The sequence below is a fragment of the Ictalurus punctatus genome, chromosome 2 (genome assembly GCF_001660625.3).
Source record: "Ictalurus punctatus breed USDA103 chromosome 2, Coco_2.0, whole genome shotgun sequence".
NCBI classification, from domain to species: Eukaryota; Metazoa; Chordata; class Actinopteri; order Siluriformes; family Ictaluridae; genus Ictalurus; species Ictalurus punctatus.
In genome coordinates, this window is record NC_030417.2 from 11,074,443 (window position 1) to 11,092,317 (window position 17,875).

The following is a 17,875-nucleotide window of genomic DNA, read 5'->3' on the forward strand; positions in this document are numbered from 1 at the left end:
ACTATAGGCCTGTAGTAGGAGAAATACATGCATCTCGGCTACTATATAGACGGTAAGTACGCGGTTTGGGACGCAGTCCACGGCTTCAAGCAGTTGTCTATTTGCACGTACAGCATGACAAATAATTAACCGCACTTAAAGCGTTCGCAAAAAATTTAATAAAAACACCCAAAACTGTATACGGTACCATAACGAAGACGAGCTGTATGTCGATACGTGAAATTCTGAGGGACGTCGGACGGCGTGACATGGGGACGTGATGACGTGTACTGTTAATCGATTTATGTTCTATAACATGTAAAACAGGTACATGAAAGGAGTCTTCTAAAAGCGACTCATGTAAACACCTTAATCGCAATATTGTCTTACTCAGAGTAAGGTCAATAAGTAGATTACTGCTGTCCATGTAAATGTAGTCAGAGTCTCTCCCAGTCCAGTGCGGCATGTGACTCTCCCTTCCATTAGGTGGCAGTAATGATCACCACAGTGGGCCACCGTTACAAAAAAAAGAAAAACGTGGTGGGCTGAATAAAGCAACCGGACTGTTGTTTCATGACGATTTTATGTAGTGGTACTTTATATTCTGTTAAAGGTAAATCCGTTCGTATTATTATAAAGCTTAATGTACAGTTTGGACCAGTGAGAGACCTCTAAAGTTATTCAGTTCGCTGTACTAGTGTGTGTGTAGCCGCTTAGCCTTAGTCTCTCCTACTGCTGGGTCTTTATACAGCTGGTTTTATATATATATATATATATATATATATATATATATATATATATATATATATATATATATATATATAACCTGATTATTTAAATCTGACCACTGGTTTATCATTTAACACTTTAGCTGTGTGTTAACACTAGCTGTTGAGTTTCTTAATGTCATTACTGACGCTAAGTTAGCTAGCTAAGCTAACTGTTCCTGTAGTTATACAGTGTTCCGGGGCTCAGTTCCGGTTCCACAGCGACCACAGAAAGGGATAAATCAGCTGCACTCAGTCAACGGACTGTTCTGAAACTGTACGGTGTGATAAAGGAGTTAGATGTGTAGATCATTTCATAGCTAGTTAAAGTGTTAAGCAGGTGTATGTGGACCTCCAGAGATGTTTTCAATTGTGTTGATGACGTCATGGTGTTTTATTAATGATAAATGTGTTTTTCTGCACTGGTGTAGGGATTATTCCTGCTGTGTAATCCAGGAATCACAGCTTTCACCTGTAGCAAATGAAGGAAAATAAGGAGAACACCACTCCTACCATTCAAATAACCAATCTGGACCACATTAAGCCATGCTGGTATTGGGACAAGAAGGACTTGGCACACACTCCATCCCAGTCCGAGGGCCTGGACCCGGCCACGGAGGCACGGTACCGCAGAGAGGGAGCCAGGTTCATCTTTGACGTAGGAACTCGACTTGGGCTGTATCCTTCCACTATTCCACACTTATCAGATTTTCCGTCAGTCAAAAGTTTACACGTAGTTTGCCTTTATTATTATTTACCTCGACTCCGCTGCTTGTTGTAGCCTTCCACAAACTCCTCGCCATAATTTCTGCTCCTTTCTCCTGTAACCTGTAACTCGGTCAGGTAGATGGGCCTCCTCACTCAGTTACACTTTATCAGTTCAGGTCAGGGCTTTGTGGTGATCACTCCAATACTTCCACTGTGTTGTCTTTTCATACAATTTTGGAGGTTCGGTTAGGAGTCCTGCTAGAAGACCCAGTTGCTCCCGACTTTCTGGCTGATATCTTGAGGTCTTGCTTTAGTATTTCTAAATAATCCTCCTTCCTCAGCAGTGCACCAGTCCCTTTTCCAACAAAACACTAAAACAATGAGATGCTGCCACCACCATGCTTCACAGTTGGGATGTTTTTCAGATTAAAAGCCTCATCCATTTTTTTTCCCCTTCACACATAGAACTTGTCATTAAGATCAAATTGTTCAATTTTTGTTTCTTCTGACCAGAGAACATTCCTCCAAAAAGCTGGTGATCACCTGCACACTTCCGTCTGGCTAATTTTTTTATTTATTTATATTTATTTGTTTATTTTTTCTCGTTCATGCTGATGTAGGACTCCCGTAATGGTGGATATAATGTACATACTTTGCTCCCTGATGCCTCCAATTTCATCACCAGTGCCTTTGTTGTTGTCATCTTGTGGTTCAGTTAAACCCTCCGGAAGTTCGTTCGTCCCCGAGAGTTCATTGACGCAGTGACTTTGCGGTCACGAGATTTTTCTATTCGCATACAGTTGTTTTGTACAGATGCTCGTGGTGCCTTCAGTTGTTTGGAAATTGCTCTGAAGGACGAACTGGACTCGTAGAATTCTTGACTGGTTTGCTTGGGTTTTCCGATGGTATCGTGGACAAAAAGGCACTGGCTCTATAAGTCCGTCCTTTCAAACTCCTAATTATGACTGTTGGCCAATCAGGAGCATTTAAAAGTCTTCCAGACCGTTTTTAAAAAGACTGTAAACCTTGTGTATGTAAACCTTTTGACCTCCTAGAATTCGAATATAGAGAATTAAAGCTGAAATGTTCATATGAAATGTGTGGAGTTTCATGAAAATCTCAGCTTGAACATCTTTATCCTAGGTTTATGTAAACTGTGCTTTTGTTTTTTTTATTTATTTATTTATTTTTTTATTTATTTATTTATTTATTTATTTATTTATTTTAAAAAGGTGTTCTGTGTTTTGCTCCTTGACATTTTCTCCTTTTATTAGACATTATGATACCTTGGCCACTGGAATTATATACTTCCACCGCTTCTACATGTTTCACTCTTTTAAACAGTTTCCAAGATATGTAAGTACACCCTTTGTGTGTGTATGTCTGGTTGTTTATATTACCCTCTTGGTGTTTGTGTAAAATGTGTTATCGAGGTACTTGTATCACAGGAAGATGCTGTAGACAAGGACCACATTCTGCTTTGCTTTTTGATTGGCATCATTAATCACGTAGCACATCCAGATGACTCGTTTCACATCTTCTGTACTGCGATTTATTTATTTGTTTGTTTATTTATTTATTTATTTATTTTAATACACAAACTCTCACCATGAAACTAAATTTAAACAAAGCAAAATTTTGGCAAATACCCACACCGATTTTTTTTGCCCCGATCAGGGGAGCGGCTGAGAAGGATCCGCTGTCATTATCCAGCATGAGAGCGGCCTCTAGAGGCGAAAAAAAACCCCATCAGTGACTAATTTTGTTCTGTTATTTGAAGTGTTTTTTTAATTCATTTTGAACGTCTCTATTTTTATTTATTATTTGGAATGTTACTGTTTGGTTCAGTTTGGATTTATATTTTTTATTCACTTTAATATTTATTAATGGTTAATATTTATTAATATTTATATATTTATTTCATTAAAAAAAGTAGAGTACATTTTTCGCGGTAAAGTCAGTACTGTCATGTTTTCACTCGGTATAAATTTTTTTTAACTGTTGATTAAATCAGTTATCGGCAGGTCAGTACTGCCCAATTTAGTTATCGGTAAAATTCACTTTAGGTCGACCTCTAACTTCGAGTCGTTTATGTGATTGGGCAGTTGCCTCACTGTTTATTATTATTATTACATTTATGGTCAAATTTATCTTTCCCACTGTATCAGAAAACTTTATTTTTGGAGCGGAGATTCGATGTTTGAGATTCTCGGGCGTTTACTGAATAGCTTCGATTGGATTCTCCAGTTTATAAGCAATATCGATTGTCAGGACTTTTTTTAACAAGGAAATATTGTGATAAATATTGTGGTGTTTTTGTTTTATTTTACGTCCAGCCCTAGGGTTTAGATAAATAAACATAAATAAATATACTGTTCAGATAAGTCTGTGTGAGCTGAAACAACTAGGAGCCTCCCTAGGAATGCCCTAGCATTGCCCTTTAGTGACACCAGGGCTTAGGGCCTGAAGCATGGGGTTTAAAATGTTTTTAAATTTCCTGTTCTGCTGTTGGCTGGTTATTCTGCCGAAGTCGCATCTCTGTGGTTTTGAATTCTGCATATACAGAGTCTCATATTTTCAGCTATGAACTTCCCAACCTTTACCCGGATTGAATTAGCTGAGAAATGCTGTCTTTAAGCAGCTGTGTTTGTGGTATTAGCGCTGGTGTATAGAATAGAATAAAATAGTGCTCATATTTGGTGGTTTGAGCACAGCATAACAGTTCTGTCCACAAGTCGCTGTCCATCAGCATCGTAACTTGCCTAGGAAGCCGATATTCCTCCCAGACAGCAGACCTTAGGGGTGTACACGGTCGAAAATTAATACGTTTATTTAAGACACCATGCTCACACAACTCGTAACAGTGAATAGTAATGTTTTGTAATTACAAGTGCTAAGGAAATGTATTTTCTACTTGAAGCAATCAATAAAAAAAGGCCAGAGCTTCTTTACGTCTTCGCAGGTGTAGCAGACATCCAGATAGTTTTGCACGCTCTTTTTCGCAGCAATGTTTGTCGGTAAACGAGACCTTTTTAGCTATACTCATGTTCGACACACGTGAATCATAGAGGGCTTCGGCTGAATGCGCGTTGCGATGACGTCACATGATGCGTCTTGATCCAAATCGGCAGAAAATCTCCATATGTTTTCCATATATCACAGAGCTGCGTTGATTTCTGCAATCGCAAAATCCTGTATGAACTGGCTAAAGTGGGGCTAAACGTACCGCTAACCTCACACTGTGAATCTGTGTCTGATTTGGTTTTTATTTGATTTGATGAAACCATGACTGTTTTCAAACTCGAGATAGACCGGTTCTTTTCTGGCTATTTGTGCATGTAATTCATGAAAATAAAGTTGGGTTTGGCTTCAAAGCTGATGAGACACAATTATCAATTGTCCAGCAGTAAAACAGAACAGAAATTACAGTTACAGAACAAACATACAAAATGAACAATAAAAACAAATCTATTTTAGCTGTAAAAAAAAACAAACAAAAAAACAACATCGGACCTCCTCAGTACAGGTTCCTAATGAACATTGATTCAAATATTAGGCTCATTTTCTAAATGCATACTCTTGGAGTTTGGTAACCGTGGTCAGTCGTGACTCGGACGGTCCCTGGTTAACGTAGTGATAAATTCTGTAGACAGCGAAGGAAATGTGTGGCGTGACGAAATCTTAAAGCATAATTGTTGCCTTTGACTTTTCAGGTGACGGGAGCCTGCTGCCTATTTCTGGCTGGAAAGGTTGAGGAGACTCCAAAGAAGTGTAAAGACATCATCAAAACAGCTCGCAGCCTGCTGAATGACGTGCAGTTTGCCCAGTTTGGCGATGATCCGAAGGTGAGCAAGAGGGTCTGTAAGGCTAAGAAAATGAAAATATTTAGATAGCGTTCCAGCAGAAGTGGGTTTGTGCATCTGTCTTCTGTAAGAATGTCGGATTTAATAAAAGGATGTTTACAGCCGTGATGACTGAACCGGATTAACAGGCAAAGTAACAGTCCTGAATAAACCCGTCGGACTTAGTTGCTAATCCATTTCAGTCTTTAATCCATAGACGTGACCTGACGTTTGGAATCTGTCGAGATGACACTCTGATTGGTCTTTTATTTATTTTTTTACATTTTTATACTTCGTAATAATAAAGCTGTGGCACATTAAGTTTAATTATCTAGATTAGAGATCGAACGATTTAGTGGATTTTACCCATACCGATAATTTGGGTGTTACCTACCTGCCGATAACCGATTAAGCAACCGATGGTTTTTAAAATTGATACTGAATAAAAGCATAACACTCAAAGTAAAATATTGCTGAACTTTATTAGAGAAATAAACAGTACTGACTTTACCGTGGAAACGTACTGGATATACATCCAACCTGAACCAAAAAACACTTCAAATAACAACAAAATTAGTCAGCGATGGTTTTTATTTCGCCTCTAGAGGCCGCTCTTGTACTGTATAATGATAGAGGACCCTTCTCAGCCACTCCAGGGCAGCGCTCTCCTTCAGGAAACCTCAGCTTTGGTCAGGTTTCAGACTCGCTTGAATCTTTCGAAGCCTGGTGCATTTGCGTTCGACTTAAATAATTGCAAACCATGTTTTTCTTTTAAAAATTATTATTTTGGTGCTGTTATGTGCAGCAGAGTGAACGACACTTGTGTCCCACAGCGTTCCCTTACCGCTCATGGTAGACGTGTGTTGTAGAAACTAATGATGTCGTCATCGGCTGAAACGCATGCGCACGTCAATTTATTTCCTGAACAAATGTGGACCCGAGTACGAGTTGTGTTCACGTTCAAGGGGAATCTCAGCATGGGTCCGGTGCAACCGAACTTGGACCGCCGCCTACAGGTAGTCTTGGGTTTGGTACCGCAATGCACTTCCCAGTCCGCACGATAGCGTTCACATTACCACTTATTCATGCAAGCCGTACTCTGTTTCAAATTAAACTGCCAGTGCGAATGCCCCCTTAAAATAGCTGACTTTGACTCTTCCTTTCCCCTCCTTTTTTTAAATCTAATTTATTCTGACCTTATATTCAGTTACCGTTTATTCATGTTTAGAGCATCAGTATGGGGTTCGAGTTTCACATCTAGAATTACCTCTAGATACAGCTGGCCAAGAAATAATCCAGCATGCAGCCATTTCCTAAAACAGAAGGACTGTGTATTAAAAGATCTGCACTTCCTTTCCAGTTCTCTTGATATGTCTGTGCATCCCATTTAAAACATATCTACCCTAAGAACCTGTTGAATTTAATGAGGTTATTTAGACTTAATTGTGCAGGAGTACACAACACGCCTGATCATGTCCGAGTGCTTCCAGACGGCTCTGTAGATAATATTTGTGATGAATGTGGTTGATTTTTAATGATTTGATATTTATAAACAGGAAGAAGTTATGGTGTTGGAGAGGATATTGCTCCAGACAATCAAGTTTGATTTGCAAGTGGAGCATCCGTATCAGTTTCTTCTTCGTTATGCCAAACAACTGAAAGGTATGGACAGTTTTTTTTTGTTTTGGTTTTTAAGTAATTAAAAGAGTTTCTGGTGTGTTACTGTTTGTGAGTTCCCTGCACTTTTGTGCGCATTTTTTTTTTCTCCAGGTGACAAAAATAAGGTGCAGAAGCTGGTGCAGATGGCCTGGACGTTTGTGAATGATAGGTGAGCATTATTTTTCCCCACCCTTTTTAAATTATTATAAAAAAAATTTTGTAAGTTTTGTCAGTTCAACTCATTTTATTAAGTATTGAGCAATTGTTATTGCAGCTAAACAGACTTAAAACTCCACTTTGAAGCACACATGTATACACTTTATTAACAAAAGTATGTGCACCCCTGACTATCACACCCATATGTTGTTCTTCACCAAACTGTTAACACATATTTGGAAGCACACAGCGGTATAGGACGTCTCTGTACGCTGTAGCATTACAATTTCCTTACACTGGAACTAAGAGGCCCAAACCTGGGTGCCCAGCATGACACAAAGTGCACAAAGCGAGCTCCATGAAGACGTGGCGTGTTAAGGTTTGAAGAAGGTGGAAGAATTCGAGTGTCCTGCATGGAGCCCTGACCTCAACCCCACTGAACACCTTTCAGATGAACTAGAACTGGAGCCTCCTCACCATCCCAACATCACCGCCTGACCTCAACCTCACTAATGCTCTTGTAGCTGAATGAACACAAACATAAAACCTTTTAACCGAAAGTGAAAATAGACCAACATGCTGATGAAAGAAGTTTTAAACCAAAACATCAACTCAGAATATGATTATTTATTTATCATATTGGATGCCATTTTCTGTCACGTATTGTTTAGGGTGGATTTTTGTGTAAGGAAGGATGTGGGGAGAAATGACCAATAACACTGCAGTAATAATTAACCAAAATAGACCCATGCATGCTTAATGGCACGTGTGGATAATGTAGAATTACATTCCTGGTATATTGTGTTAGTCTTGGTTAGGGATGTCACGATACCAAAAATCTAGTAGTCGGTACTGATATCACCAAAAGTACTCGATACAAAAGTCGATACCACGGTGTGGTTTAAAAAAGAAAAAGAAATATATATATTTTTAAATAAAATTTAAAAACTCCTGGAAGACATCCTCCTCTGGCTGATACTGGCAATAAGAGAGAGAGAGGGATAGATATTTCAGTTATCAAACACTGTCTGACAATGACCAATAACAAGTGCTAAGGCGCACTCCTAAACGCACGCACGCGCACCCCCCCCCCCCCCCCTTATACTCTGAACGCAAGCATTAGTTTAAATTCACTGATATAGTGGCAGGACAGAAATATTTATTAAAAGCATGAACATTTGAATAATTATTAGTGACAGTAGCTACATTTAGCTGACAGGACATGGGCTGAATGGCGATGCATGGTGGCCCATTAGGAGGTAGTTTATAACATTGCAATGCGTTAGGCTCGTTAAATAATAACTGGCTATCGCAAACATTGCATGGAGCATAACGTCAGCTGGTTTCATGGCTACAATGCCAGCTGCCTCAAACAAACGTAATATAGGACCCGTCTTTCAGGTGCTTCGTCAAATTCCAGGTGTTTCCTCGCTTTGTTTGAAATGAACGATAGCATCGGTTGCACATCGGCAACCGCTAAACTTGTTAAGCTAAGCTAATCTTCTGTAGTTTTTCCCGTGTGCTTGTAGGCGTTCCTATTCTTCACCACTTGTGGGCCGACTAATACACTTGCGCGTATTTGCTGCCCCCTTCAGTTCCGGAAGAATCGCAACCTCAGGACATTCATTAGAACCGGTACTAACGGTACTGCAGAAAAACAAGTACCGTCACGTTTTAACAATGTTGGTACTGAAGTATTGGTTCTCGTGACATCACTAGTCTTGGTATATATTGGTATATTCCTGGTATATTGTATTGGTCTTGGTATATATTGGTATATTCCTGGTATATTGTATTGGTCTTGGTATATATTGGTATATTCCTGGTATATTGTGTTAGTATTGGTATATTCCTGGTATATTGTATTGGTCTTGGTATATATTGGTATATTCCTGGTATATTGTGTTAGTATTGGTATATTCCTGGTATATTGTATTGGTCTTGGTATATATTGGTATATTCCTGGTATATTGTGTTAGTATTGGTATATTCCTGGTATATTGTATTGGTCTTGGTATATATTGGTATATTCCTGGTATATTGTGTTAGTATTGGCATATTCCTGGTATATTGTGTTAGTCCTTCTTCCTACTTCTGAGGATTTACCACAATGCAGAATTATAATCCTGGTTTCAAATGTGCTAATTTAACTTGTAACATTTGTGTCCTCAGCCTCTGCACCATGCTTTCGCTTCAGTGGGAGCCAGAGATCATAGCCGTCGCAGTCATGTACTTGGCTGGTCGCCTGTGTAAGTTTGATATCCAGGAGTGGACATCCAAACAGTCGTCTCGCCGTTGGTGGGAGCAGTTTGTACAAGACGTCCCTGTGGAGCTTTTGGAGGGTAGGAACCTTAGAATTACATATAACGAAACATTTTTGGTCATTTGGACCCCTGCGTCTATTGTGTTTACCGTTTTTTATAACTGGTCACTTGACTGATATTCCATGAAGCAGGCTAACTCGACAAGCCTGGCTCATTTCAACAAGCGCAGCTAATTTCTGTCAATTTTGGTTCAAAATGATGTGTTTTTAAAGACACAGGGTTGTCACACCAAATATTGCCTCTGAGACCTTCTACGTTCACATCAGCTAAATCAGTCTTGCCATTTTGAAAGGCAGGGTCGTGATCTTGCCTGATCTCATTATTGTTTCGTTTTCCACAGACATCTGCCATCAAATCCTGGACCTGTACTCTCAGGGCAAGCAGCCAATTCCACAGCAGCCCCAAATGCAGGAGAAAGACAAGCCACAGCCTTCTCCTACAGGCCTGCTCAGTCAACCAAGTGGAAACCCTGTAGCTCTGCCACCATCCAAGAAGAATTCTCCTCAGGCCAGCCCCCCACGGCAACTAAAACGGCAACACGTGAGGCGCCTCATTTGGTCTTTCTATCTGTTAGAGTGCAGGTGATTGTGGTTATGATGGACGGATACCTCAGGGTTCACTCAGGTCTTCAAAGTGCTAAAAAAGTGTATGAATTTAGCTGGGGGGTTTTTCTTCAAAATTTAAGGCATGGAGTAGCACAGAAGAATACATTATGCCAGAAATACCTTTTTTTGTTAAATATACTTCAAACAGGATGGAAGCATTTGAAGCAAACACTGTTTTAAATATTTTAGACACCCTAGCAACCATATTATAGATGATATAGGTTTTGGATTGATGAAATGGCTCTTTGAAGATGAAACTCCTGAGAACCCGGTCTCAGCAGACACGAGTTGAGGTGGATCACGGTAATTGCCGTTTTGTCCAAGTTAACGATGAACAATCCTAACACATTTGCCAACAGGAAGGGTAAAGGTTTATTCCACAGCATAACAATTAGACGTTTTTTAGTTGAAACATGATAAAAATGACAAATCTTTCAAAAATTATGGCATCACCACACTTGGAGGATGTTCACCTGGCTTTTTTTCTTTTTTCTTTTCTTTCACAGATGTGACACACAATTATTATTTTTTGTTTAGTAGTTGAACAATCTGGTTTTGAAAACATACCTCAAACAAATGAAATGAATTTATTTTAATTAATGGCATTTTTTTTTCCAAGTCAGGTAGAGGAAAAAATGATGGAATCATCAATAACAAAAAAAATTACAATTGGTACTTTGTTGCTCCTGCTTATGATGGCCTGAATTCTTTGAGGCATGGACTTCACTAAGGAAAAACAATATTCTCCATCTCGTGGAATAGTTCCAACTTTCTAAAATAGTGGTTAACGGATCAGCTTTGCAGGATGGAGCCTTGTCATGGACCAAATTATTTTTAAATTTCCACCACGGAGGTTCAGTGGGATTGAGATCCGGACTGTTTGCTGGCCAGGTCGTTAAGTTGATCTGCCTTTCCTTCCCTTTCCTCAGTGGTTAAGACATTGGACTACTTATCAGAAGGTCAGGAGTTCAAGCCTCAGCACTGCCAAGCTGCCAGTGCTGGGCCCTTGAGCAAGGTTCTTAAACCTTAAATGCTCAGTTGTATAAATGAGATAAAATGTAAGTTGCTCTGAATGCCATAAATGTAATGCTCTGTGGTGAGATGCATTATCATCCTGATCGCCAAACCTATTTTCTGTCCAAAATTTCTGTGCATTGACTGCTGAGGTGTCCCCTGGTCCTTTACCTGACATGAAACCCAATATCATAAACGAGTGGGGAAATTTGTAATCCTTGTTGTCTTCTGTTTAGGTGTTAGTGCTGGTTTTCGTTTGGCTTTTCTATACGTATTTCATTCAGCCAATTTCTTACAGTTCTGTCATAAACATTGATTCCTGTTTCAATCCATTTGTTTTTCCATTTGTTTTGTTGTGCATTTTCTATTCTCAAGGCATATTGCTTTGAGTTTTCAATCCTGAGGCTTTGAGGTCTTTCTTGGTATGCTTTCCTTTTATAACCTTGTCATTTTGTTTATTCTTGCACCACAGTTCAGACACAACTGACCTAGAACAACCACACTCCGTGTTGGATTTCCTTCTTGGATGAGTTTTATAATCCTTTCCATTGTTTCCATTGAAAACACTCTTGTTGGGGCCAGGTTTCCTTTCAGTAACCAAGTCCAACAGCTTGTTTAGGTCTGTAAGGACTCTTTTAACTGCAGACTAATTAGCGTTTTTAAACTTCTGCTGCTATTTATCAATTACAAGGTGAATCCGTAATTTATTCCTCAACATTGAGTGATTCCATAATTATTTTTTTTTCCTCTACTTGATTTTGAAATTTAAAAAATGTCATTAATTAAAATAATTTCATTCAGTTTGTTTGAGGTATGTTTGACGAAGCCAGACTGTTCAGCTATTAAACAAAAATGTTTTATCTATCTATGAAGTAATTTGCTATTTTTTTGCCGGAGGTAGTATACCCTTAAACTAATTATATATACTTCGTTCACCCTCTTAATCGTGGGGTAATATCGTACTTTAAATGTTTGTCGGCAAACAGTTTGGTGGATTTCCTGCTATGGTGTCGTATCACGTTCCTAAGCCTTTTGGAAAGCCATATGCTGTTTATATTGAATGAAAGATTTACGTTAACATTTACCACATAAACATTGTTAAAACGCATTGTGTAATCTTTTAATGTGTTTAATTTTTTTTTTTAGCCGTCTCCAAAAGAAGAGCCAAAAGTTGCCACAGGTAAGGACGGGCAATTTGTAGATATGTGGTATTTATAGAGATATACAGTCTGTTGTTTAAAAAATATATATATTAAAGGCTCTGTTTTTTTTCTTAGAGCAAGTTGGTTCTAAAATCCCAAGACTGGAGAGCCCAATGCCTCCCCTACCAGTTAACCAGCCTCCTGGTAAGAGTCACCATGCACACATGGTTTTCTTCATTGCTCACTCTTGTGAGTGAGTGATCTTGTTTATTTTTACATTGATGGAAGTGTTGGCTTTGTGTGTGTGTGTGTGTGTGTGTGTGTGTGTGTGTGTGTGTGTGTGTGTGTGTGTGTGTGTATTTGGACTTGTAAAGATTTTTTGATGATATTATTGTTATTATTATTATTATTATTATTATTATTATTATTATTATTGTTATTATTAAAAGAAACATTCTGTGTCTCTCCCCTTCCCGCTGATTTTAGATCGCAAACCCCCACCTTCAGCCCCTGCCCCTCCTACAGAAGCAGAGCCAGCAGCCTCTGCTGATTCAGACTTACCAAAGGCCCCACCTCCACCCCATGGAGCTCCGCCCCCTCTGCCTCACCGTCCGCCACCCCCGCCACCCTCCAGCTACATAATGGGCATGTCCACAACCAGCTCATACATGTCGAGTGAGGGCTATCAAAGCCTGCAGTCCATGATGAAGACAGACGCACCATCCTACCCCCATTTGCCACCCTCTTACGCAATGCCTTACCACCCACATGTTTACCCGCCTCCAAGTGCCCCTCCTCCAGGCCCACCACCACCTGCATCTTATCCTCCTCCCAATCTTCCTCCACCCACTCCATCCTACCCACCGCCAGGCTACAACCACAGCTACCCGCCGCCTCCACCGCGCATGCCACCCCCGGGCATGGCTTTACCTGCTGGGTATCCGCCTCCACCAGTCCCTCCAGGGCAGCCGCAAGTGCCCATGCCACCTGTCATGCCACCGGTGGCAAGCATGAACCGTGGAGCCTGGATGAGATGAATGTCCTAGGCGATATGGATAGATGGACACGTGTCTAGTTCTAAATAACATTTTTCCGAACTTTGTGTTGTCTCAGGAAGATAGATCAGAACAATCTTTTCACCCTGTTGTCAGTTTGACCTTTAAGTAGACAAATGCATGGTCAAGTTTTAGTATACATTTTGTCTAGACTCACTTGTAAGCATCTTTGTATGGCCATAGATTAAATTAACTGTCGTCGTAGTCTATAAGACTGGCATCTCGTTCTAGGTGTGTCCCTGCCACGCCCTCCAGGATAGGTTCTGAATCCACTGTGATCCAGATCTTACTAACGGGATTACTGAAGATGAATGAATGGTCTGTAAAATTGGTATTAGATGAGCCTTAAAAGGCAGCTTCAGCAGTCCCCCAGAGTGCAGTGTGTGTACTTAGCTCGGTGTGTATCAGTAGGATACGCTGTGACTCTTGGCTCCTAATTAATTAGATTAATTTTGACCACATCAGAACCTGACCAAGATTGTGATTATTTCATTGAAGAAGAAAAAAAACCTGTTTCTTGTTCAGAATCACACATCCATTCCATACAACAATATGAAAATTGTTTGGACCTTTTTTGAGAACTTTTTAAGAACGTCTTCTTTTCGACACCCTTTTGTGCCTGTTTTGCGATAACATTAGCTACAGTCGAATGTGAGCGAATTCTCAGATGCATCCACAGAACCACTGACGCAGTACGAGCGAACATTTTATGTAAATACATTTCATGACTTCGATCTTGACTAGAAACATTTTAGTTAATGAATCTGCAATGCGTGTACATATACAGCAGCTTTGGGATTTATTTTGCATTTGATGTAATAAAAGTCTTTTTCCTCCACAAATTATTGGGGTTATTATTATTTCCACTCTCTGCTGCTGTGGCACATCGGGCATCATTTATCAACACGCTTTGGAAGGCGGTATTTTCTTTGTATTCACATGTGTATGCTGATAAATGGCAATCAAATGTAAATTCCCGGATGGCACCATCAGTGACGTCCATAAACTCCAAAAAAAAAAAAAAAAAAAAAGGCAAAGCTCACAGAGCAGAAATTTCAAAATGACTACTAAACAGCTGAAAAGAAAGTAGTAGTAGTAGTCTTTTTCATACTGGTCTGTAAATATCTGTTCCCTAATACGTGTAACAAGTGCTAACTCTTCCAGTAATTTCACTCTGCACAGACCGGCCCCGCCATCCTATTAGACGCCAGTGTTTCTTCTTAATTGAATGACTAGAGTCTTATTTGTCTTAAAATGATTTGAGTTGGCTTGCAGTCTTTATTTTTTTATATTTAATTGATTTAAACTTAAGCATAATCCATATATGTAAATGCAGTAACTCCTTTTCAAATTATACCCCGATCAGCCGTAACGTTAAAACCACTGACAGTTGAAGTAAATAACATTGATTTATCTCTTTACAATGGCACCTGTCAAGGGGTGGGATTATATTAGGCAGCAAGTGAGCAGTCAGTTCTCGAAGTCGAAGTGTTGGAAGCAGGAAAAACAGGCGTAAAAAAACAAGTGTAAAAATCTGAGCAACTTTGACAAGGGACAAATTGTGGTGGCTAGACGACTGGGTCAGAGCATCTCCAAAACAGCAGGTCTTGTGGGGTGTTCCCAGTATGCAGTGGTTAGTACCTACCAAAAGTGACCCAAGGAACGACAACCAAGGCTGCTGTAGCACAAGTTACTGAAAAAGGTCATGTTCGCTATGACAGAAAGGTGTCAGAACAGAGCTTGCTGCGTATGGGGCTGCGTCGCTTTTCACCCAGAAAGCTCCTACAATGGGCACGTGAGTGTCAGAACTGGACCATGGAGCAATAAATCCATTTGTATCTGGTTTGATAAATGAGGACCAATGTCAAACACTTCTGCAACTGGAACATACATGCATACATTAAAAGTCACTAAAATGCTTATGCTACTGCATAGAAAAATATGACCAGAGTATGCTGACATGGATAACTACAGACTGGGGTATTAGGCATGGTTCATTAAATTATCTGTATTTAGAGCGGAAGACTGTTTCAGAATCACACTAGGAAGGGGTATTTTTGGTGCATGCTCTGGATAAAACTTTAGGAAAATCTTAAAAGCATGAATAGTATTCTGGGTAAAATAAATGACACTGTCCATTCATGAGTAAAGTGAGTATAAAATATGAAGTTCTTCATGTTTAAAATTAGTATCTCCTTTGGAACAAGCATTGATTGTCCCAGTGGATTCAGGTCTTCCTCCATTGCTAATCAGTGGGGCCAGAAAACGCTTGGTCCCTTAATCAAAGCTTGCAGCTATGTTAATTAGGGGCCAAGCACTGAAGGTGTGTAGGCACTGTATTGTAATAGTATGGGTTTTTTTTTTTTTTTTCTCTGCTAAAACTAAAACTGATCATGCAGACCAAACTGTGGATGGTATAGACATGAAAATTGGTCAATAGGTTATGGTTAACCCTAACCCTGTCCTGTTATTCAAGTGAGTTAAGCCAGATGGTGCTATAGCTGAATGTTTGACATTTTTTTAAAGCATGGCCATCATCAGCCAATCAGAATTCAGCAGGCATTTGACAGGTTAACATTGACCAACTTGAATAGTAGGTCCCTCTATGGATCCATTTGGAAGTGATGCAACCACATGCAAATTGGCCACTGGGGGATGCTGGGGGATCAAAACTTCAACTATATATTCATCTATGGTTGCTTTATTGTTCTGTGCAACTTGCCAAGAACTAGCAAATAGGCACAATTTACAGAAGGTGCTTGTTCCCTACAGATTGCTGTTTGTGGCTATTTTTAGCGTTCCAATCACCGAGGGAGCAGGCACCCTATTGCTTTTTAGGATTTTAAAAAAATTTTCGTTATTAATTTTTTTCCCTCAACTATAAAGAATTGTGCAGCTAAAAGTGTAAAGCCAGTCAACATGAAACTTTATAGGTAGGTGCAGTATTTCAACCGACAAAAGTAAACGGTTTACATTTTACGCCATATCTCAAAAAATTGAGAATTAATCTAGGCCTAGGATTTTGGGGCTATGTACACAAAATTGGTGTCGAAATACTCAAGGGGCTCTTTTTTTCTTGTACATCTCTTTTAAAATAAGATCTGCAGTGAAAATTCTATCTTTGCATGATTCATTAACTCAAAAAAAAAAATCCCTTTTGAAACAATTAGCCTATTTGACAGGGTAAACACTGAGCTGTCGTTGTGAAACTTGAACGGTTTATCTCTCTAGGGACCCACTATTAATCAGTGCAACCTGACTCAACTTGGCCTCTGGGATGCTATTTATGTTTTTACTCTTATAAACAAGCATAAGTCTTGCAACATAAGGTGTACAGTGAAAAAGATTTTCCCTCATGATTTGTTTCCTTAAAAAAATATTTATTTGCCTTTTGGATCAATTAGCATCCCAAGTAGATCTAAATTTGTTTGCACATCTTCAGAAAATTAGCGTCATCACTCATCAAAGCCTAAACCACAATAATTATCAAAAAAAAACATGTTGAAATTTGTAAACGATATTGCCTCCAGATGCCAATCATTGCATGGCAGAGCTAACTGGTACACTAGTTTGCACATCTGTTTTTGGCACAAAACTGTTGGACATATGCAATACTGTGTATTGGATATAATGATCTGTATCATTTTTATACAGTTCTACATTATTCTCTTTTTAAAAAATTTTATTCCTACTTTAATATATTTATTTCTTGTACCCGAAAGATTGAAACACATTCCTTGTGTGTAGAAATACACACAAGGCGGGCGCTGGTAGCTCAGTGGTTAAGATGTTGGCCTACTGATCTTTGGTCGTGAGTTCAAATCCCAGCACTGCCAAGTTGCCAATGTGGGGCCCTTGAGTACGCCCTTAACCCTCAACTGCTCAGTTATACAAATGAGATAAGATAAGGATGTCTATCAAATGCCGTAGATGTAAAATATAGAGGCCATACTGTAGATCCAAAATGCAAACCACTTGTGAGCAGTAAGAATTTGAAAACGGGAGATGAGCCACAAAAGATCTGGAACCTCTACTAAAGTGATGGAAAGGCCTGCATCCAGGGCTGGACTGGGACATAATTTCAGGTCAGAAGTCTCATACTCATCCAGGCCACCCCATACAAAATTTGAAACCACAAATGACCTTTTTTTTTCTTTTTCTTTTTTTCTTTCCTAAATTCAGTTTATTACACACAGTATGGTCATCTCATAAAAACATAAACAAGCAACCCGGTGGTAGTGAAGCATTCTTAAATTATATCAGCTTACATGGGTCTGCCAAGCATTTAACAAACACCAAAAGTGCAAAGCTGCAAGTAACTCTCTATTTTTCACCCACAAAAGGACATTAAATGCAGAATAGAGGTAAACAAGACACTTTATTTTTGTCATTTCTCATGTTCCCAGGTCTACTGCTATGAACAGATCTGTCTCCATGTTGTTGGAAAACAATTTTTTAACCTAATTCGTGAGCACAGAATCTAAATAGAGCAATGTTTTTTTTTTATTAGATTTTTTCTGTTTTATTTTGTTTAAAAGTAACTATACTACATTTCATACAAATATATTAAAGCATATTTAATTTTTTTTTTTAAAACCTCTACCTGTCCTCTCAGGTTGACCCT

At 39.2% G+C, this 17,875-nt stretch overlaps 1 protein-coding gene across 1 annotated transcript; it reads left to right on the forward strand.

Annotated features, from left to right (window-relative positions):
• Positions 1 to 465: 465 nt before the first annotated feature.
• On the forward strand, positions 466 to 14,093 carry ccnk (cyclin K). Its single transcript, XM_053687705.1, has 11 exons — positions 466 to 592; positions 1,178 to 1,424; positions 2,729 to 2,810; positions 5,168 to 5,299; positions 6,853 to 6,958; positions 7,067 to 7,124; positions 9,284 to 9,453; positions 9,776 to 9,975; positions 12,201 to 12,234; positions 12,332 to 12,400; positions 12,683 to 14,093. Exons 2-11 carry the CDS (start codon positions 1,228 to 1,230, stop codon positions 13,231 to 13,233), a joined length of 1,599 nt encoding a protein of 532 aa, XP_053543680.1. The 5' UTR covers positions 466 to 592; positions 1,178 to 1,227; the 3' UTR covers positions 13,234 to 14,093.
• The last annotated feature ends 3,782 nt before the right edge of the window (positions 14,094 to 17,875 follow it).